We start from the raw sequence: 23,540 nt of genomic DNA, 5'->3' as shown, positions 1-23,540 counted from the left end.
AAACATGAAAGTGACGCGAGGCAGGCGCAAGATTTTGACGCAACAGCATCCTAAAAGTGACGCAGAGAAATCTCATAGATTTCAGTACGTCGTTATTACCAAGCTTTTTGCGAGGGATTGCCCCCTCTGCATACATTATACCTGATGCAGATATAATGTGGCGCAGAGTTTTAAAAAGTGACCCATGTACCTAGATGCGTCACTTTTTAAAAATAGCGTCAGGTATAATGCATGCAGAGGGGGTGTTCCCCCGCAAAAAGCTTGGTAATAACGACGCAGTGCGTCACTTTTAGGATGCTGTTGCGTCACAATCTTGCGCCTGCTTCACAGCAGACCTTTCACATGGTGCTTTTTCCATGTGAAAGGACACATTACTGGAGTTGCGTCACTTTTGTGACGCACTCCAGCAATGCGTTACTTTTGTGTTTACAGATACGTCAGAAATACTGACATATCTGTAACTCCTTGCGAATTGATTAGTCATATATTAAATATGACATATCTGGAATGTCATAAGGAGTGCATCCAGAAAAGTGACGCATCGCTGTTTTCACGTAGCGATGCGTCACTTTTCAGAAATGAGGCCTCCAGTTTATTCACTGTGTCATAACTTTCTTTTCTAACACTCACCTTCTTTCATTCCTCCTACTTCACTTCCTTTCACCTCTCATACCTTTCTGTTCTTTCTTACTCATTCTCCTTTCAATTATCAATGCACTATATTTCACTTACTCTTCATTTTTTTTAAGAATATAGCTCTTTGATGAGAATTGGAGGTAGTTCTGAAAAGAACTTTTGGTTTTCTTCTTTCAACTGAACAGGAACAAAAACAGGGAATGGAAACTGCTCAACAGGAGCAAAAAGAAAACAAAAAAATTAGGGGTGGGAAGGGCAGCGATGGTTCTCCAATGCTCGAACCATGAGCTGGACACTTTGCTCCCCATAGGTGAGGAGTTGATTGCAGTATCTGCATCTGAGGACACCATGGTTAAATGCAGGTTGTATGTTTGGCACCTGCTCCTGCGATTGCTCTCTCCCAGAAGAAGTTGCTCCTCCGGTTGATGTAGAGGCCCCATCTCTGGGAACCTCTTGTGCCAGAGCCCTGACACTTTCCCGGGCAAAATTCTGGGGGTGCCTCCTCTCCACATGGCGAATCATGGTAAAGTTGCCAAAAGAGTACTTTTTTGGGGGGTCACCCCGTGACAGGACCTGTTTGCAGATCCTGCACTCCACTTTTGGTGCATTCACCTTCTTCTGGTCAGCTGGAATCTTAAAAAATTTCCATATGAAATGTTCCTTCACCTTTGGGGTAGGAGGCTCTTCATTGATGAACTCAGGTTCATCCTCACTGCTGGATTCTCTGGCAGCCATGGTAATTCACAAAAGATCCAGGTGCAAAAAACAGGTCTTTCAGTCACAAAAGTGAAAGAAGAAGTGAAGGAAATGGGTGGGGATTTCATTCATTGTAAAAAAAACTGTTAGCAACCAATGAAAAGTGTTATTTTAGGGTCACATGACCCGACGCGTTTACGCTGCGCGCTCCGGAGCACTTCCGGGTGCGTTTACGCAGCGCGATCGTAGGCGCTTCCGGGGCGCAAACGTGGCGCGATCGTAGGCGCTTTTGCGTGCGTTTACGCGGCGCGAACGTAGGCGCTTCCGAGGGCACTTACGTTGCGCGCCGAAGTGACGTCATCAAACTTTTACAGAAATGCATAATCATTTTCCTTATAAAAAAAAACTAATTTTATTTGTATGGTACGAAATGTTTTGCATTATTATTAACTTTTCATTCATATTTTTTTCACGAACGACAGTAGCGCTCTGGGTGCGCTTTCAGGTGAGCTCACGGAAAAGCTTACCGGAGAGCTTAGCTGAAAGCTTCCCGGAGCGCGCACCCAGAGCGCAAAAGAAAAAAATTATATAAAAAAAATGAATACTTAAAAAAAAACAGCAAATTGTAAAAAAAAAAAAAGGTTAGAAACTCGATATACAAAGGAATTAGCATTTAAAAAACCTATGAAATTCACTGAAAAAACCATAGGTTTCACACCAGTTATAGTTAGGAATTAGCATTTAAAAAACCTATCAAATTCACTGAAAAAACCATAGGTTTAACACCAGTTATAGTTAGCTGGAAATTTTACTGATATAAAACCATTGAAATTCCCACGTTATAGTTAGTTGGACTCACTATAACTTGCACGTGTAATGCACTGCTGATGACATCACATATTACATCACTCATGACATGGTCAGTGACATCACTCATGACATCACTGATGACAGAGAGACTGACCTACTTTCACTCGCTAATATATGTATTCACTAAGATACACTTAATAAGGCAGATATCCAATTATTTTTTTTTAAAAAACATCCATTAAGACAATAATTTAAACAAATATTCTTCCATCGACCTTAACATACATATATAAAACATATTTATTTATCTGAAAGACACACATTCACTGGATGGTGTCATCAGTGCATTACACGTGCAAGTTATAGTGAGTCCAACTAACTATAACGTGGGAATTTCAATGGTTTTATATCAGTAAAATTTCCAGCTAACTATAACTGGTGTTAAACCTATGGTTTTTTCAGTGAATATATATATATATATATATATATATATATATATATATATATATATACACATATATATATATATATATTGTTCACTAAGTTGCCCCAAGCATTAGGGATGCACTCGACAGTGCCCATTGATTTGTGGGACTTGAAGTCCGCAATGCGAGCAGTACAATATCCTTTTAGTAAGTTCAAGTAAACAATTCAAATTATGCTTCATTTAAATCCTCTAGTGGGTAGTGTCACGTTTTGCAATCCAATTTACATGAGGAGCACTGTGCCGACCTCTCCAAACAGTGTAAGACAGCGGCCTCACCCAGCTGACGATAACGTTTCTCTCTTCAGCAGGTGATGGTGCCTCCCCCACGGCAGGACTGCCGTGGAAAATATTGTTCACCAAGTTCCCCCAAGCATCAGGGAAGCACTCAACAGTGCCCTGCCCTCAGGCTCTTTGCTCCAGACTGCATTCACATTTCACTTCATTTGTTTTGCCGCTTCCACTCATCCGCGTAGTAGGGCTATACCTCCGATGATCGGCTCCTGCCTGCCCTGCTCCAGAGACCCCCCGCTGGAGGCCCCGCTGTGAGGCCGCAGCCGCGACTCCGAGATCTGCCGCTCCGCTCGTCTTCACTGCTGGGCTCTGCTGGTCTCTGGATGCAGCCGACACTGCCGGGTCCCCCGCTCTGTTGTGAGACTCTTGGGCAGGCGGGGCACGCTCCGCTTCGAAGAGCCTCCGCCAGAGGCCTTGCTGGTAGGCCGCAGCCGCGACCCCAGGTGCTGTCGTTCCGCCCGTTATCCCAGCTGGGCCCCGTTAGGCACTAGTTGCGGTCGATGTCGCGAGGCCCGCCGGCCCGTCCCGACACCTCCCGGGCAGGCAGGCAGCTGGAGGCTTCTCAGGGCGTCTCCCCCTACGGTTACTCCTGCACTGCCGCGCTCCGGTGCCCTCGGTGTGGCAGTCGCCGGCCGGCCAGCGTGGTCTAGTCCTCACCTCTGGGGCCCTCCAGGCCACACGGGATCCCCTCTATATCTTCCTTCGCCTTTTGGTCCGGGGGGAGTTCCGGAGAGAGTTCAGCTTTCAGGACCGGGGGCCGAACTCCGGGCTTTGTCTCCGTCGGCTTCAGGTTGCCCCTGGCGAGTGTCCGGTCTGCTAGGCCGCAGCCGCCGCCTCAATTACTGCCCTGCAGCGACTCCCCCAGCGTGGAACCACCCGTCGGGCCGCAAGCTGCACTCCGGGCAGTCCCGGCGCCGCAGAGTCCTTCTCTCCGCTGTGTGCTACACCGGGCCGAGGGTTAGCGCGGTGCGCAGTCGGCCGCGTCGCCTTCTTCTGTTTCTCGGAGGTCGGCCTCCGCCACCCTTGTCTCCCGGGCCCGACCTCCGTCGCCGTTCAGCAGGTCGCTCCGGGCCCGCTCCGAGGCCAGTTCCTTTGCCAAAGTCGTCGCTCAGGGCTCTACCACCTCTCCCGGCGCTGCTGAACGCCAGCGGGGGGAGAAAAAGCTATGTTCTAAGGCCTGGGCCTAGTTGGATCGGGGAGCCGCGAGGAGAAGCGTCCTCTCACTCCGCCATCTTGGCCACGCCCAAAAAACCCACTTTAGATCTTGCCTCTCCAGACAATTACAGACCTATCTCTAACATTCCTCTCTTTGCTAAAGTGCTGGAAAAATGTGTACAGCAACAGTTAAGCCAACACATCTCTAACTTCCACCTTCTAGACGACTTGCAATCTGGTTTCAGACCTGGGCTCAGCACGGAAACCACACTCCTCCACATTGTGGATGATGCCCTTCAAGCCCTTGACAAAGGCAAAACCTGTCTCTTGATCCTCCCTGACCTATCCTCGGCTTTGGACACGGTTGACCACAAAATTCTCCTGAATCGCCTCAAACTGAGGATGGGCCTGGATGGCACTGTGCTCGCTTGGTTCCGATCTTTCCTCCAGAACCGCTCGCAGAGAGTCCTAATCAACGGCAACCTATCCGCTTCCTCTTCGATCACAGTTGCGCCCTGAACCGAAGTGGAAGCCCTGGCGTGCACTAACTGCTGATAACGTGCCAAAAAGGGGACCCTCATTGTTAGCGTGTAGTGGAAGTCGGAGAACCCGACGATACAGGCCGGACTGGAGGGACCTGCAGAGCACGGGAGCACAGCCTGGAATACGGACAGGCCGGCGAGACCTGAGTTCGCGGTGAGGCTGAACAGAAGGGCTGCCGCAGGAAGACAGCAGAGCAGACCAGACTTGGCCAAGCACGGGGCCACCACCCAGCGGGGTGTCGCTGGTGTACTACAGGACTAGAGACAAGTCTCCAATACTGCGGATTGAGGCGGACGCCCCGTGGACCGCGTCTCCTGGCGGCACAGTGGAGGACCGGCTGCCTGGTGGCGACGGACTATCTGCCTGCATACAGAGCACCCCACCAGCAGTCCCGGAACGCCCGACTGAAACCGGACCTGGTCCTCGGGCCCTAGCAGTCTGGGGGCAATTCTCCCGGCCACAGTGAGAGACAAGTTCGGTGGTACCTGGCGGAGCATTCTCAGTAGATCACGGGAGACGTCTGGAGAACCTAAAGTAGCTGAATAGGTGGAGCGAGGGGTCTGGCCCACAGCCACACCACGATGGCAGCCAGCAGGGGTAGCAAGTAAAGGAGACCGCACACTCCCAGAGATGCTCAACAGGACCCAGCAAAGAGGAGACAGGGGGCAACCGTCACCAAGCTCCGCCGGAGGATCGCAGAACATGAACGGTGGGGAGCCGCCGGTCACTAGATCCTTCCTGGAATCTCTCTTCAGCACCCTCAAGGACGATTTTCAAACACTGAAGCAGGAAATAGCGGGAGAGGTGCGAGAAGTACGCAGAGAAGTAGACAGCCTGGGAGAGCGGGTGGCCACCGTGGAGAGCACGAACCACCGACTTGACGATGAAACGCACAACGAGGACCTTGAAAACAGGTCTCGACGAAATAACATTCGGGTCCGTGGTGTTCCATCTACAGAAGAGGGCACAGATGTGGCCGATTACTTACGAGACCTGTTCAGGGAGATCTTGGGAGACCCGGCGGAGTTTCCCATACGGATTGACAGGGCGCACAGAGTGCGTGCGTCGGCACCACCACCGGACATTTTGGCATTTCTCCCAGACTTCCCATTGAAAGAGCGCATCTTGGCGGAGGCACGAAAGAAACAATCCTTTACTTTTCGTGGCCATTCTGTTGCTTTATACTAGGACTTGTCCGCTATCACCCTTCAGAAGCGCAAAGCATTTACTGGTCATCGGACCTTGTGCCTTATTTGGGCATCCCCTTGGCACCCACCCTGCCCGCTATGGTAACCGCCAACTATGCAGCCTTGGGAAAGAAAATTAAGGATGAACTGGGGCGCTGGAACAAAGGCAGACTATCTTGGCTCAGCAGGATAGCCGCGGTTAAGATGACGATCTTACCACAGGTTCTATATTTTTTCCGGGCCCTGCCGCTCCAACCCCCCAAGGGGTGGATTCAGCAGACACAAGCGGACCTTGCACGTTTCATCTGGCAGGGCCGCAAACCTAGGCTGAAGAGGGCTCTATCCACGCTAGCCCCTGAGGCAGGGGGTCTGGGTATATCGGATTTACGCAAGTATTTTCAAGCGGCACAACTGCAATATCTTGTGGAGTGGAGCAGATGGGAGTCAGATAAACACTGGCTTTTCCAAGACCAGGCAGTAGCGGGCTGGCCTCTACAGGAGGTGCCCTTCCTGCGCAGGGCACACCGCCCCCCCAATCTGTACGCGTCTTTCATCACGCGAGTCCCGATGAAGGTGTGGGATGCCACTGGTGTTGTGCATGATCTCACCACGTTCCCCTCACCGTTTACACCATTGGTCGAGAACCCGGATTTCACCCCCAGGATGGAACAGAGAGCCTTTACGCGCCTGCGGGGTGCAGGACGCTGTTCCATATGTAAACTCCAGATGGCGTCATTCCATTTCAGGATTTCAGGCGAGACTCTCAACTACCTGAAACGGAGAGAATGCGTTATTTACAGGTGCGCCACTGGGCGCTGCAACCGCAGGTACGTGAATCAGCAGACAGGAGGCTTCTACCTTATGAGAAGTGGCTTGTGACACGCACCTCAGATGCAAAACTAATCTCAGACCTCTACAGATTTTTGCAGCCTCCTTCCTCTCATCTTTATAACCCGGGCAGGGAGCGTTGGGAGCGGGAATTTGGGAGGACATTGAGTCACGCAGAGTGGGACCAGATTTCATATCGGGCACGACATTCCGCATACCACACAAGACTTACCGAAACGTTTACTAAGGTGACCACCTACTGGTACTACACCCCAGAGAGATTGCATGAAATGAATCGTAGTATTGAGGGTACATGCTGGCGGGCTTGTGGTCAGATAGGCACACTTACACATGTGTTGTGGGATTGCCCTCTGCTGCGCCCCTACTGGAAAGAGGTCTTGGACGAGATTGACACACATTTTGACATCGAGCTGCCACGCTTCCCTGCGTATGTACTGTTGGGCTTACCCAACCGGTTGATGTACCCCCTATAGTCCCGTGGGGGCAGGCAGATTGCAATAGCGCTGGGCTCGGCTGTTCAAAACATTCTCATACACTGGCGCTCCACCACACTCCCCTCCATCACGGGCTGGCTGCATAGATTATGGCATGTCCTGGGCATGGAGAAGTTGTCGCTCACAGTGGTGGGAGAGGTGAAGCAGTTTAACGACCTGTGGCAACCGTTTCACTCACTACTGGTTTTGGATTTTAAGAAACTCACATGTCCAAGGTATCTCCGACTTTTGAGATTAACATCACCTGCAGATAAAGCTGATTGTTGAGGCTTAGAATGGGACTAGCCGAGAGGGGAAGGCGGCGAAGGAGGGGTGAGGCAGGGGGCGAACTGAGCACTGGACGGGGGTGGGAAGGGAGGAGACAGAAAGGGTGGGAGTGGAAGGGGGAGTTGGAAGAGGGGGTTGTTTATTTGTGTATTATTGTCGCTGTATGTGCATCAAACGACGAGCCCGGCTGGGCATTTAGTTTGAAGAGACTTTACGCACCAAATGCGCTCCTGAATGGCTGTGCCATAGCACTAATCCTTTGCGACAACTGTTTCTGTTTTTGTAAATGTCTCAATAAAATGCTTTAAACCTAAAGTGGGTTTTTTTAGGATGGGGACCACCTGGCCGGCTTTGAGAGAGTCAGGAATTGATCCCTGTAGGAGAGAAGAGTTGATTATAGTTGTCCAGGAAGGGATGATAGCCTGAGAAACCGAAGCAAGGCAGTTTGAAGGGAGAGGGTCATTGAAGTGATTGTTGAGGCTTAAGGAGGAAAGAGTTTTTGAGATCGAGAGTTCATCATAGACTTTGAAGTTGGACCATGACGCTTGGTTTTTGGGGGAGGTCTGGGAGGGCAGCGCTGAGTGCGGATGAAGAGCAGGAGGGGTTTGGGTGTAGGTAGCAGATATGAGTTCCTTTCCTAGGGCAGAGATTTTATCACAGAAGAAGGAGGAGAATTGCTCGCATGGGATTGTAGAAATGGGGGTTTCTTTGGATGATTTAGCAAGTTTGTTTGATTGATGTTTGACCAATTAGAATAATTTAAAAGGTCTATTCTCAGCGGTATCCAGTTCAGCTCTGAAGAATTCTTTTTTCGAATTGATGATTTTTTTGTTGTAGGCGTTTCTGGCAAGATGGAGAAGTTTAAGATGGTCAGCGGTAGGGTGCTTTTTCCAATTCCGTTCTGTTTGTCGGAGGGTTAATATGGAAATCAATGCGTTCATCGATAAAAATAAAATCTCATCCTTATTAAGGGAATCGTGTGATCTGAGCTCCACATCAACCTCGACTCACAAATATGTAGTCAAGGAGGCCCTGAGACCTCGACCCGGGACTACTGATCGATCGGCCACGGGTGGGAGGGTGCGCAGCGGGAAAGCAAACACTCGGGCAGGAAACTCTTCATCATTCCCACAGAAAGGCACAGTGGAATTGCATGGTTAGGGGAGATTGCCTGAATAAAGCACACTTGGCCCGATGTGGTACGCTCACCCCTAAAAACACCATAAAAAGTCAGATACCGCATGAGTTAGGAACACAAAGCCCATCAGGACCAAGCACACATGGTGATCATGTGCTCCCCTCGCCAGACATCTGGACACGTTATCCACTGGGCACATTGTGTTCACGTGATGTCAAAGCCCATCTGTAGTAACCATTAGATCATTCATTTATGACTTCGAAGGCAGCAACCAACATTCCTCACCATATATGGTATGCCGGAAACTTTTATTACCGGTCGTATTTTTGTATAAAAGAAGGACATATACCGACTGTAAATTGAGACCGTTCTCAGACCTCGTGCCTGTAACTATTTTCTCAGCTGTAATGTTTCATTAAACAACCCGTTCCTGTTTTGCCAAACGCCTCTTGTCTTCTGTTTTTTTAAAGGATTTCCAACTCAAGCAACATTTCCGAAGTGGACGGAGCCATCTTGGTGTGGGCCCACCATCGATCTCGGAGCTGACGGAAAGTCTTTTTGCTTCAGAACGGTGAACAGCAGCCGCAGTGGCCATCACTGTGGTCCATCAAGAGGAACCAGTTGCACATGGTGCTGAGGTCGGCTCAGGGACATTTTGAGTGACACCGGGGGCATCTCTTGAAGGGTGTCTTTCCATCACCTTGAGAAGTTCGTCATTCTTGGAAGGTGGCTCGAGCATGCAGTGGCCTAAAGAGCCCTGAGGGCCAGGAGGACCGGACACTTTTTGCCGAAGGAATTGATGAACAAGTAGAGAGTTGTGCGTCGAAGATTGTTCGCGACTGGGTGGAAGTCAGCCAGCACAAGGCCACAATGGGAACACACAAATTCGTTGAGACCGAGAGCACACTAGATCACGTCTGAACCCGATGTTGGAGAAAAACAATCTGACAATGGAGTCGATGACCATGCAATCTACACCTAAAGGCGGAGTCACTGAGACCTTGTGGCTCAAAAGACTTCTTTGAAGAAAAACAACTTGCAACGTCCGAGCTCAACACTAGATTGCAGGAGTTTGTGCAGCATGTGAATCTACAGTACTACATGCTACAAACATAGGATTGTCTACAAGGCAAAACATTTTTCCTTACCAGTCATGCTCCTGGCAGCCATGCATTTCTGTCAGGTACGTAGGTGGTAATAATACACATTACAGCCAATACAGGACATTTAACTACCAGGACATTTTCTGCACCACAAGCTTATGTGAAGGTTAGTGAGCTCAACTGGGTGAAAGTAATTTAAAAAGTATCATTTTGTGGCCAGAGCACACTCACTGTGGTGTTGAATAGTAGTGTCAAAGGGTACAGACTCTTAACACCTGCAAAAAGAGGGCCAAGAAAATGCTGAAAAATCTGGGGTGTCCAAGTGGACATAAAACAGCTGGGATTCAGAAGGCAAGGAGATTGGCTAATTGCCGAGGGGTAAATCCTCAGGCTCCAAGCTGTGGGAGATAAACAGAAGCAGCAGTGGACACCACGTGACACAGGACCACATGGGACATGAACATGGCATGAACGCTTAGACCTCGCCTTTCCAAACCTCTGCCAACTCCCTCAGATTCAGCGCTACATTCGACCTCTGAAACAGGACAATTCATGAGGCTTTTTTAAGCACAGGTATGACGACACTTGAGGGGGCCCCCCTGCAAGGTATATGGAGGGGCCCCTTATGGACTGACTCAGGAGCTCTCCTGCCAGCGTTCTGTGCGGGGGGCTGTGGGGGCCTGTGTTAAGCCACTGATCTGAAGCTCGCTCCTTACTGAAAACACAGTCAAATATGAAGATCTAGCCACACAAAAACCAAAGTAAACAAAAGCTCTTTTGTTTAGTAAATAGAATCTGACAAATGTGGGACCGTTAATACTCGTTAATTCCATGTGAGCGTCCTATCTTTGTAAACGGAGAACCAACACTAGTGACACGTCCAAGCAGCGACAGATGAGACGGGCGATGAGAGCCGCCTGTGAGGCACCTGTAATGGGACTGTTTTCAAGAGACACACGTTCAATGGATGCTCCTGACCTGTAGATGTGCTCTGCTGGTTGCCCTGCTCAGGTGTGCGCTGGCCGTACTCGAGTTGTTGGTCTGTGTTTCCATCATCACTGGTGGCTGCATCATCTTCTGAAAAGAGAGCATACAACACTGATCACGCACTTTTTTAATTGTTTATTTAAAATGCACTGATAATGAACAAGTTAATTAGCTTTGTTAACGATATATCTGTAAGAAACATTTATTTTATTTATTTACTTATGTATACAGCGCCAACATGATCCTGAAGGATATCAGAGCGCTTTTCAATTTGAGGGAGAGAAAGGTAATAGTTGCAGTACAGTCATCAAAAGGAATACCAACCCAAACAAATCAAATATGCATATCAAACAAAAGGTTACGAACAAAAGGGACAACAAAGGGAAATATAATAATTGGACCATAGAGAACTGGGAGGGGAGCAAGTGACTAGCAAAGCAGAATAGTACCAAAGGCAGGATTTAGGGTAAAAGTTCAGAGCATTAGAGCAGACGATCCGAGACTCTTTTAAGGTAGGTTAGTTGTAGATTCCTTACCTTAGAATTACCCCCAGGCGCCAGACTGGATCCCGAAAGTTTTTCGGCAGCAGTACCCCTGCCCATTGGAAGGTGGCGTCGGTCGACTCCGCGTTCGTCGTTGGCATTGTGATTGCCGGGAAGATGTTGCAGTAGCTACATAAACGCCACACTTGCGCGCTGAAGTCAGTTCTGTACACGACTTTCCCAGCCCGAAGCGCAGAGCCATGCAAGACACTGACCACTGGTGCGCAAAACTAGGGCCCTGGAAGGATGTCCTGAACCCTAGAAGTCAGTTCGCAGAACGGGGAGGATGGGTGAGGCAGTAAGGAATCTATAACTAACTAATGTTTCTTACAGATATATTGTTACCGAAGGTAAGTTTACTTGTTCATCTGAAAGAAATAGTTAGTTATAGATTCCTTACCTTAGAAAAGATGCCCCGGAGGTCGGTCAGTGAACAAGTTCACACCAGAAAGTCCTGGAGAACAGAACGGCCAAAAAAGCTGTCTCTCCGGACTTGGCTGTCCAGGCAGTAGTGTCTTGCAAACGTGTGCAGCGAGGCCCACGTGGCTGCCTGACAGATGTCAAAGAGGGGGGACTCCTCGTCCCAAAGCAGTGGTGGCTGCCGTCGCCCTGGTGGAATAGGCGCGCAGTCCCACTGGAGGCCCCTTCTTTGCCAAAGAGTAGCAAGCTTTGATGCACAGGACGACCCACCGAGAGATGGTGCGTTTGTGCACGACCTGAACTTTCTTAGCGCCCATGTAACCAACAGAGAGGTGGTCATCAGCACGGAATTGCTATGTGAGATCCAGGTAGAAGGAGAGCGCATGTTTTGGTTCCAGACAGTGGAGCTTCTCTTCCTCTTTTGAAGGGTGCAGAGGACATAAGAAGGTGGGCAAAGGGATAGTTTGGCCAATGTGGTAAGAAGTAACCACCTTGGTAAGAAAGGAAGGTCTAGTTCTGAGGAGGACCTTGTCCAGATGGACAGCCAGAAAGGGAGGCTTGGAAGAAAGAGCTTGTAGCTCACTTACCCTGCGGGCAGAGGAGATGGCCACCAGAAAGGCAGTTTTCAGAGTGATAAGTCTGAGAGGACAGTTATTAAGCGGCTCAAAGGGAGCGCACATAAGATAAGTAAGCACCAAGTTCAAGTCCCACTGGGGCATTACCAAGGGAACAGGAGGAAAAATATGAGTAATGCCCTTAAGGTATCTATTTACAACAGGGGACTTGAAAAGAGAAGGCTGATAGGGAAGCCTAAGGAAGGCTGAAATGTCGAAGAGGTAGCCTTTTAGAGTGCCCAGGGCAGAATCCTGCTAGGCCAAGGGAAGGAGGAACAAGAGAACCTCAGAAAGAGGGGCAGAATGGGTATCCACAGCCTTTGCTGTGCACCATGCCACAAATTTGTTCCATCAGCAGGCGTATACCGTCTTAGTGGAGGGACGCCTGGCTGCCAAGATAACATCGCAGACTTTGCGAGGCAGGTCAAACGACGTCAACTGCTGCCACTCAATCTCCACGCAAGGAGGTGGAGGCTGATCAGGTTCGGATAGAGGACCGTCCCCTGCTGCTGCGACAGAAGATCCTCCCAAAAAGGGAGTCAGATCAGAGGATCAATGGCCATGTTGAGCAGCCCCGGATACCATGCTCTTCGTGCCCAATCCAGAGCCACAAGAGTGACTTAATCTTCTTCAGCACTCTGGGCAGAAGTGGTATAGGCGGAAAGGCATATAGAAGACCAAAACTCCTCTCGCGACAAAAAGCGTCTCCGAGCGAGTGCTTCCTTGGAAATTCCAACATGCAGAACTGCTGCCATTGCGCGTTCTCTTTGGTGGCGAATAGATCTAACCAAGGCTCTCCCCACTGCTGAAAGAGACCTTGCACCACCTCCGAGTGAAGACGCCATTTGTGATCCATCATGCACCTGCGGCTGAGTTCGTCCGCCCTAGCGTTCAGGGAACCTGCCAGGTGTTGAACCACTAGGGATATGCCCTGATGTTCCAGCCATGTCCAGAGGCGGAGGGCCTCCTGACATAGTGTCCACGACCCCACCCCTCTTTGCTTGTTGCAGTACCACATGGCGGTGGTGTTGTCCATGAACACATGCACCACTCTTCCCCGGACAGAGGGAAGGAAGGCTTTGAGTGCAAGACGGATCACCCGAAGCTCCAGAAGGTTGATGTGGAGCTCGGACTCCGCCAGAGACCGGAGGCCTCTGATCTCCGCCTCCCCCATGTGGCCACCCCATCCCAGCTGTGATGCATCGGTCACCACTGTGAACTCTGGTTGAGGAAGGGAGAGGGATCTGCCGTTGACCCAATCGCGGTCCGTGAGCCACCACTGCAATTGCTGTGCAGTGTCCTCCGAGATCCGGACGCATTCAGACAGATTCCTCATATGTTGTGCCCACTGGAACTTCAGGCCCCACTGCAGAGCCTGCATTTGCCATCTGGTATGGTCCACCAGAAGACTGAAGGAGGCCATCTGACCCAGCAGCCTGAAGGTCATCCTGACCGAAACCCGGTTTAGAGGCTGAAAGATTGGAATCACAGCCCAAATATCAAGGACTCGCTGTTCGGGAGGATAAACCCGAAACTGCGTCGTGTCCAGAACCGCTCCGATGAAGAGGAGCTTCTGAGAGGGGCTCAGGTGTGACTTTGGCAAGTTGATAGTGAACCCTAGCAAATGTAAGAGGTCGGCGGTAGTCTGGAGGGGGGAGACGACAGCCTGGGACGGGCCAGCCTTCAATAGCCAGTCATTGAGATAGGGGAAGACTGGAAACCCTGATCTGTGCAGATGAGCTGCGACCACTGCCATCACTTTTGTGAACACCCGAGGGGCGCTGGAAGGCAAAAGGAGAGCACGGTAAACTGAAAGTGCTCGTGGCCTACCGTGAACCGCAGGTAACGCCGGTGGGCTGGCAGGACGGGGATGTGAAAGTAAGCGTCCTGCAAGTCCAACGCTACCATCCAGTCTCCAAGGTCAAGGGCAGACAAGACTTGAGCCAGCGTCAACATTTTGAACTTCTCCTTCCGGAGGAAGCGGTTGACGTTCCTGAGATCCAAGGTAGGACGCAGGCCTTTGTCCTTCTTGGGCACCAGAAAGTAATGGGAATAGCAACCATGACCTGCTTCTGGGACAGGAACGCGCTTGAAAGCTCCCTTGGCCAAGAATGCCGAAACTCCCTGTTGGAGAAGGGCCAGATGATCCTCCGACATACAATGGTACTGAGGTGGCATGGAAGGAGGGGTACTCTCGAAGGGGAGGGAGTAGCCCCTTCGGACTATCTGCAAAACCCACCTGTCCGACGTGATGGTGCGCCAGTGGGGGAGGTGATAGCGAATCCTACCGCCCACTGGCATTCGGTGGCCCTGAAAGGTCAGACTAGGAGGGTTAAGAGGCTGCTTCAGAGGGGTCTTGCCCTCCCGCTGGCCCCAAGAACCACACCGCAAGTTACCACGTCCCCGTCCACGCAGAGGCTGAACAGTTTGCGCCGGCTTGTGGCACTGGGCTGGATGTGGCGGGGTACCTCTTCCATAGCCATGAAGAAAGGCAGACTGCGCAGGGCGGGTGGTGGAGAGGCCCAAGGACCTGGCCGTAGCCCGAGAGTCCTTAAAGCGCTCCAGGGCGTTGCATGCTTTGTTGCCGAAAAGGCGACGGCCATCAAAAGGCATGTCAACAAGATTGGATAGGACATCCCCGGAAAAAACAGTCAACCTCAACCAGGCGTAGCGTCAAAGGGCTACTGACGTGGAAATTGTCCTGCATAGTGAGTCGGCGGTATCCAGCCCACAGTGGATGATAAACTTCGCTGCGTCTCTCCCTTGGCAACTGCACGGGAGAGCACGGCCCGGGCCTCCTCCAGGCACTGGGGCATCACCTGTGCTACCATATCCCACACAGACTGGGTGTAACGGCCCAACAGACATGCAGTGTTTTACCGACCGCAGTCCATAGCGGGAGGAAGAAAACATTTTCTTCCCAACGTGGTCCAGCCTTTTGGATTCCCTATCGGGAGGTGCGTTAGGGAATGCGCCTTTGGAGGTTGAGGCTTGGACCACCAAGCTCTCAGTGATGGGGTGTTGGTATAGGAAAGTGGGGTCGCCCGGGGCCGGGCGGTGGCGTCGGGCAATCATCCTGTCCACAGGATCCCCTGTGTGGGGCCTGGACAGGTGCCCAAAAGAATGTCCGTAAGGGCTTCATTAAACGGCAGCAGGGTCTCCGTAGAGCTCGCTGCCGGTTGAAGCACCTCTGTCAGGAGGTTAGTCCTGACTGCCACTATAGGTAGCTCGAGGTGGAGAGCCTCGGCCGCCCTACCCAACACCACTGCGTATGACTCTCCCTCCTCCGTAGCCACAGTAGGAGGAGACAACATGCCATGGTCTGGGGAGGTATCCAGACGACTGGCATCCCCCAGTTTCTCTCCCCAGTCCGGTTCATAACCTAACTGGTCGGTTAAGGGGTCCCCAGAACCCTCCCAGTCCTCGTCACCCTCCTCTGGCTCTCAATCTGGTCTCAAGGAGCCAGGGTAGAACAGGGGCACAAAAGAACACATCAGCTTTAGTCGACACCGGTCCGGCTTCGTGTCTACCTCAAGGTGCAGGCTGAGGTCCACGTCAGCTAGGGACACAGCTGACGCAGGCTGCGGACGTAGTGCCGGTAGAATCGGCGCCGGGGAAGGCGTAACAAGGTCGACCAACGCCGATTTAGATCCACGACTGGATCCAAGGGGACCCTGCAGCACCGAGGCCGAAACCACCGGCGTCAAAGGCCCAGGGTCCCCAGCCAAGTCTGCGTGGCCCGAAGGCGTGCTAGCGGAGTCAGGCTGCCCAAAGATAGCATGCATCGATTCGTAAAACTGACGAAGCTGGGCAGAGATCACACCTGGTCCCGGGAAGGGGGGAAACGCGGAGCCGCGAGAGGGGCACCACCTGCATCCCTCGTCGCGTCGATGGACGGACGGGGAGTGACAATGCTTCTTCGACTTCTTCTTGTGCTTCGACTTAGCTGACCCCGAGTGTGAATACTTGGATGAAGAATGGCGTTGGCTCCGCGACCAGTCCCTCGACCTCCTACTCTACTAGGACCTCGAGCGACGCGGAGCAGACTGCCAGGCCTCGAGTAGCATTCGGAATGGCTCCTGCAAAGACTGTGGGCCATGTTCCAGCAGTCGGAGCACGACTTGGGGTCGTGGTCGCGCTCCAGGCAGTCGAGGCACACGTGGGGCGGATCAGTCACAGACATCAGTTGGTTAAAAGAACCGCAAGCCTTGAAGCCGGGCATCCCTCATGCAACAGGAGTCAACGGACTCAAAAACCAAAGTCGAGAAAAAGTCAGTCAAAAAGTGACTAGCTGTACCGCTCTCTCTGGATCTGCGCTTGCTGGCGCGGAAAAAGAAAGAACTGGCGTCAGCGCACGAGAGCGGTGTCTATTTAGCTACTGCGATGTCATCCCGGCGACCACGACGATGAACGCGGAGTCAATCAACGCCACCTTCCGACACACAGGGGTACTGCTGACGAAAAACGTTCCGGATCCAGTCTGCCGCCTGTGGATAATTCTAAAGTAAGGAATCTATAACTGTTTCTTTCAGATACAATGTTGCAGTCAATCAAACTCTATTTATAAATATGGACATACATACATAGAATTATAAACTTACAAAACATTTCTATTGTTATCATCATCATATTAAGACAGACATTTAGAAATTTGTAAAATAATCTCAATGCTAGAGTAAGATAAATCATTAATATTTAAAAAGACTCTAAACTCTCAAACCATGAGCCTTCTTTACTAGACATCAAACCCCACTGGCCCCAGGGGACACATTTTTGCAAGATTGCTAAATCTCTAATATAACAAATCCCGCAAACTTTTTAACTCTGAAATAGAAGAGGTAGTCTTTCTTACATATTTGCCACATTTTTGGAAACTAAAGCTGAATGGTTAATGGCCTTGTGCCATTTCCAGTGGGTGTTGAGCTACCCTCGAGCATGGCAGTTAACTTCCTGTCACCTGTAAAAGTAACTGTAATATCCAAAAAAGTAGTTTCGAATTTGAGTTCTATTGGACAGGGTATTAAGTCACTGATAAAAGAGAAAAAATCCATTGTCAAAACCCTTCTACATGTCCAAAACATATGTTTCCAGTCTTCCCACTGGAGAGTAGACCATCGCGGAAATTCCAAAGCAAAGCTCAAGGGGGGAGGGAGCACACTGCTTCTCATCCCAGCACATTTCACTCCATTGCCTTCTGGTAAATGTAGTAAGTTTACTTCAAAGTTGATGCCGTTTTTCACCAAAGTTGGTGCAGGTAGTTCTGTTATCTTTAGACATGTGTTCCTGGGTTTAGCCCTTTATCAGCCTAGAGCAGAAGTAGAATAGAGCAGAGAAAAGTCACAGAACCACTCCACAGGCACACAGGTGCATCCCAGGTAAGCTCCTCAGCTCGTTGGTTCAAGAGAAATGCAAAGCTTCTAGTGTATAACAGCATCAGCAAGCTGCAGATTGAAGCCCAAAACAGTAGCAGGTGAAACAGTATCGATCCACAGGATTGCGAGGCGCACACAAGACCACTCTGGTTCAATATCAACATTTTGTTCAAATCATTTGGATAGAATCAGTATAAAGTATTTTGAAAAGTACACATAGGACGGCCAAGTCTAGTCTGCTTGTTGTGGGAGTGTAAGAATGTGGATTATTATTCGGGGTGGGTGACGCGGCTGCCCACTTCAAGGAATAATCACAACGCTTGTCAGGGTCGAGCCTCCAAGCCCGTACATTAACCTGAGCGCAACCCCTGGAAGCTGGGGCACAGCGTAGACAGTCTTAACTTAGGGCAATGTGTCAAGTATTCAATGAAGTACCAACACAGTAACTAAATCAAAATGAAAAACAATAAAAAAAAATCCAAAACCAAATTAGAATAATTGAGCAAAATACAATACACAAAACGACAAAAATCCAATAGCCGAGCGAAGATGTGAATTTTACAAGTTTTAAGTAAAAATGACTCCAAAAACAAAAAGCATCAATGAAAGCCACTGGTTGAGCAGAGCTAGACGAGGCACAAAGTGAGGCTGATAGAGTTGGATCTCAGGTCAGATACACCAACCACAGTGGTCCTGGTTAATGATTTCACTTCCTCTCTTTAGTCCTTTGAGTCTCTATCCTGTGAGTCCCAAGCCACCATGGGTGCACATCGAAAGTTCCCAAGGACCGCAGGGGAGGCACTTAAAGGCTCACAGAGAATCAGGGCGACACCAAAACCAGGGTCCAGTCCATGACCAATTTCCACTGGATGGCTGGAAACTTCCAAGAAAATGCATTTTGCAGTTTGATATCTCCCTGTAGCCACTACTTTGTCCTGGGTACAAACGGGAGTACGTCCAGCCCTTACGGGCTCCTCTGTGGTCATAGATCGCATCTTCAGTCCTTTTCTGATCATCCACAGGTCCAGAAAGTGTCTCAAGTGGGTGCCTCGAGATGCCAGATTTACGCCTGGTAAAAACTTGTGGGTGGGAATGTCTCCTGTCCACTCTCTAACCAATGAGATACAAGTCCCCAGGTCTGGACCTTCCTAGATTAGCAGCAGTTCCTGTTTGCCTTGCTGCAAACCGGCCCAAAATGCAATGCGTCAGGGCAAATCCAAGACAGCAAAAGTCTTCGGCCACACCTAGCTTGTGTTCTTAGGGCTGTGGGTGTATGTTTGGTGCCTGTACTTTGTTAATCCTGGTGTCCTCCCACAACTAACACTAAAATCCAGTTTGAGGTAGGCACCGTATGCACAAACCCACAGAAATACATCTGGTAGGAAAAAAGCAGGGTCCTCCAGCAACCGGCAGTGGATACACAAGACGTGTCTTGACAGTGTGTTCTCTACTTTTCAACAGTCCTCCAAAGGGCGGATGTACGAACATTTTGCAAGTGCAAAATCAGTCGCAAACTGATTTGCGCCTGCAGAAATGGTCAAGCGAAATGTACGAAATGCACTCGCAAATCAAAAAATTGCGATGCGAACAAATACAGGCTCGCAAAAAATGCGACTAGTGTTTGCATTCTGAAAATAGCGACTTGCAATTAGTGAGTCGCAAATGACAACGTACAGACCATTTGCGAATTGTGAAAAAGCTCAAATTGGCCCATTTGCGCATGCAATTTACCACTAATAAGAACAGGTGGTAAACAAGTCCAACGCCCCCAAAAAAGAGGCCCAGAATGCATCTGAAATACTTCCACAATGGCTGCCCTGTATGTCATAGCGAGGGAGATGCGTATACTGGCTGCTCTGCAGAGGAGGCGGAGACAGGAGAGGATGTTCAGAGTCAGGCTAACATTGTTTGAGAAGACAGAGGAAGAGATGTATGACCAGTACAGGCTGAGTGGCACCGTCATCCTAGACCTCAGAGACACCCTGAAGCCACAACTGGAAAGCCGAACCCTGCGCAGCAATGCAATCCCCACACATGTGCAGGTGTTGTGCTCCCTGCACCTATTGGCCACTGGTAGCTACCAAGATCTCATTGCATTGGCCGGAAGTGTGTGGCAGAGTGCAATTTCGAATTTCTAATACAATTTCCTAGATGCCAAGTTACACCAAATCCATGAACACATCTACCTGCCAAGGAATGATGTGGAGCTGGAAAATACAAAGATGCCATTTTATAGAATAGCGAGGCTTCCACGGGTCATAGGGTGCATAAATGGGACCCAGGTGCCCATATGTGCCCCCTCTTGCACAGAATACATATTCCATTCAGGAAAAGCCCACATTCCCTCAACATCCAAGTTGTCTGTGACGCAAACAACATCATCACAGACATTGTTGCTATATATCCTGGAAGCACACACGACTCATACATCTTCTGACCCGGTGATATAAACCAGAAATTCGAAAGAGGTGACTGATGAAGAATACCTACCGGGTACAGAATTCTCATGCCACAGTGTAATTGCACTATGATTATTGACAGCTTGTTGTCCCACCATCATATATTCCCCCCAGGTGCCAGTGCGTATGTCCTGCGTCCATGGATCAGGGCCGGACTGGCCATAGCGGGCACCGGGCGTTTCCCCGGTGGGCCGCTAGGGTGGGGCCGATTTTGGACCCCTGGGGGGCCGTTTTTTTGTTACCGGGGGTCGGCAATATCGGCCTCCAGTAACAAAATCGGCCGAAACCGGCCCTCGCACACTGCTTGGGGGGGGGGGGGGGGGGGGGGGCTGGCTGATAGTGTGCCAGGGCCGGTTTCTGTTCCCAGTCCGGCCCTGCCATGGATCCTCACACTACACCAGCCTCCCACCAGCGCACCTGAAAGGCAGTACAACAGGGCACATACACGCACCAGGTCAGTCATTGAGGGACATCTGGCATCCTAAAATCACCATAAAACACGCTACATAGAAGAGGGTCCAAGGGCTAGTTTAACGACTCAATACCAGATACACGCCCCCAACAATAACCTAATTTACACAGAAAGTATCCAGGAGTCAAAAATAAACTCTAATCACAAACGACCATTGACATGACTGACAAAAAGGAGGATTGTGAATTAAATTATACGGTGACACCACGTGATACCATGTAACCCAATTCACGTGAGACACATACTCAAGATATTTTGTTAAATGTGTTATCTCACTATTGTTTTTACGCTTGGGGAGCTGAGAGAAAACGTTAAAGGTTCCACTTCGACTCAGTCTTACCTAATTTTATCTTTTCAGTGATCACTCACTTGCACTGCTTTTTTTCAGTTGTCATACCACACTGACACGACTCATTAGATGAAAACGCAAGGTCTTCTTACTCCCATAGTCAGCAATACGAAAAGGAGCTGTAAAGTTAGAGCATATTTCCAAATTGAGAATTCTCATTGAGAAGGTTCTACCCCACGTGCGAAGACTCCCTCTTGACTTTGGGGTCTCCGCCACGAGTGCAAAGACTCCCTCTTGACAGTGGGGCCTCCACCACCAGTGCAAAGATTCCCTCTTGACTGTGGGGTCTCCGCCACGAGTGCGAAGACTCCCTCTTGACTGTGGGGTCTCCGCCCCGAGTGCAAAGACTCCCTCTTGACTGTGGGGCCTCCGTCACGAGTGCGAAGACTCCCTCTTGACAGTGAGGCCTCCGCCACGAGTGCGAAGACTCCCTCTTGAAAGTGGGGCCTCCACCACCAGTGCAAAGACTCCCTCTTGACAGTGAGGCTTCCGCCCCGAGTGCGAAGACTCCCTCTTGACTGTGGGGCCTCCACCACGAGTGTGAAGACTCCCTCTTGACAGTGAGGCTTCCGCCACAAGTGCAAAGACTCCCTCTTGACTGCGGGGCCTCCGCCACGAGTGTGAAGACTCCCTCTTGACAGTGAGGCCTCCGCCACAAGTGTGAAGACTCCCTCTTGACAGTGGGGCCTCCACCACCAGTGCAAAGACTCCCTCTTGACAGTGAGGCTTCCGCCCGAGTGCAAAGACTCCCTCTTGACTGCGGGGCCTCCGCCACGAGTGCGAAGACTCCCTCTTGACAGTGAGGCCTCCGCCCCGAGTGCGAAGACTCCCTCTTGACTGTGGGGCCTCCGCCTGAGTGCGAAGACTCCCTCTTGACAGTGGGGACAGTGCCTTCTTATCTCTGACATGTATCTTTTGTCGAGGGTGATGATGCACTGTGAGAAAGTGGCTCTATATACACTGGACCAAAGTAAGGTACAGTGTGTATAGAGGCCACCAACCCCAGAGGTAAGACAGAGGTTAAAGTCAGGACTGACCTTACTCTCAAAAGTGGTAACTTGGTCGAGCACTAAGGCAGTACCAGAGGACAGTATAAAGCATTTGTTGTACACACTCAGTCAGCAAAAGGGTTCACACACTCAAAAATTGAACAGTAGGCCAATGGTTTTTATATCCATAGATATAGTTGTTTTATTTGTAGAACCAACAGGTCTCAAAATATACTTTTCTTGATATGAGTATTCTCATGTAATTACTGTGCAAAGAGGAAATAAACTTTGTAAACACAATAGGTGCAATGGTTGCAGAAGGCAACACAATTTAACATTGAGCTCAATAGATTTTTCTGCATAAATGCAGCTGATTACTTTATAGATTACTTGTGTAATTCCAGGACTGGATCCTAGATTCAGTCCTGGGGTCTAAGCTGAAAACAGTTTAGTAAAAACGTTTTAGTTATTGCAATGATTTTTAAAGAATATAAAGGTATTTTAAAAGTTGACACTTAAAACGTTTCAGTGAAAAGCTAGCCATGTTATCCAATGGAAGGAAATTCAAATCACAGGTAAAGTAGGTTCTCGTTACTTTTGTAATCCAGGACTGGACTCCTAGGTTCAGTACTGGGGCCTCTAACTAATACAGGTAAGTAATTACGTTTTAGTAGTTGGTACGATTTTTAGGGATTATTGTAATTTTCAAAAGTAGACAGAAGAAATTTCACAGAAAAACAGTCAATGGTTTCCTATGGAAGAAATTTAGGTTACTAGTAAACACGGTTATGATTACTTTTGCGGTTCAGTACTGGGTTAAAAGGTACAGTACAGGCTTCTCTCCTTATCACAGGTGAGTACTTCGGAATTCGTTATTCGGCAAATTTTAGATGAATATTTTAGTTTCAAAATTTCACACTTAGAAGATTTTTCGAGTCAAACCAGTCAATGTTCTCCTATGGCAGGAAAGTGAGTCATCGGTTTTCAGGTGAGTACTCAACTGGTGAAGTTAAGGTTCTGGGCATAGACTCAGGGGTCCCCCAGGGTCAGGTAGGTACAGTTGGTACACCCTCAGCAGCACAGGGGCGGCCGGGTGCAGAGGTAGTTAGGGCCAATGTTATCCAATGAGAGGCAGGGGCCTTCGGTTGGTGGCTGCTGGTAAGCAGGCCATGCGGCTGTGGGAGCTGGGCTCCTGGTCACTTGCTCAGGGCAAATGGGGAAGTAGATTAGGACCAAGGTTGCACTGCCAGGGGCACTCGGGCGGCTGGGTGCAGGGTGCTTTTGAGCCGTCGGGCGCTCAATGTTATTCAATGACGATCTTGAAAAGGGAACAAGGGCTGCAGGATCGGGGACGGTGGGCCTTTTGGAGCGACCAACACTTCGAGGGGTAAGTTGGGATCTTGGAGGATAGGTAGGCATTCAAGAGTTGGGAAGAGGGGGCCGTGGGGCGCTGGGTGCAGGAGTGTCTTTTGAGGTCGGGAAATCTTACCCCCCTGGTCGGGGTTGGAGGGGTCACTTGTCCTGTGGCTGCAGGTGTCGTCAGGGTCGTTGAGGAGGGTCCTTGGGCACTGGATTACAGGTCAGAATCGCCAGGGGGGACGTCCTCAGGGTCCTGATTCACTCCAGCACAGGCCAGGTTCGGCGGTTGCAGAGGGTGCAGGGTTTCACGGTTCCGGGCTG

At 50.0% G+C, this 23,540-nt stretch overlaps 1 protein-coding gene across 1 annotated transcript in view; it reads right to left on the bottom strand.

Moving 5' to 3' along the window:
- Nucleotides 1-20,913: 20,913 nt before the first annotated feature.
- LOC147729420 (uncharacterized) overlaps nucleotides 20,914-23,540 on the bottom strand; it is a 78,892-nt gene continuing 76,265 nt past the window's right edge. Inside the window, exon 4 of the mRNA XM_086959844.1 lies at nucleotides 20,914-20,990. Within this exon, the coding sequence (XP_086815970.1) occupies nucleotides 20,914-20,990 (77 nt within the window). The remainder of the gene's footprint in view (nucleotides 20,991-23,540) is intronic.

The sequence above is a fragment of the Lissotriton vulgaris genome, chromosome 2_2, assembly GCF_964263255.1.
Source record: "Lissotriton vulgaris chromosome 2_2, aLisVul1.2, whole genome shotgun sequence".
Classification (NCBI taxonomy): domain Eukaryota; kingdom Metazoa; phylum Chordata; class Amphibia; order Caudata; family Salamandridae; genus Lissotriton; species Lissotriton vulgaris.
The sequence above is the reverse complement of the archived record's forward strand: the minus strand, read 5'-3'. Positions and strand labels throughout refer to the sequence as shown.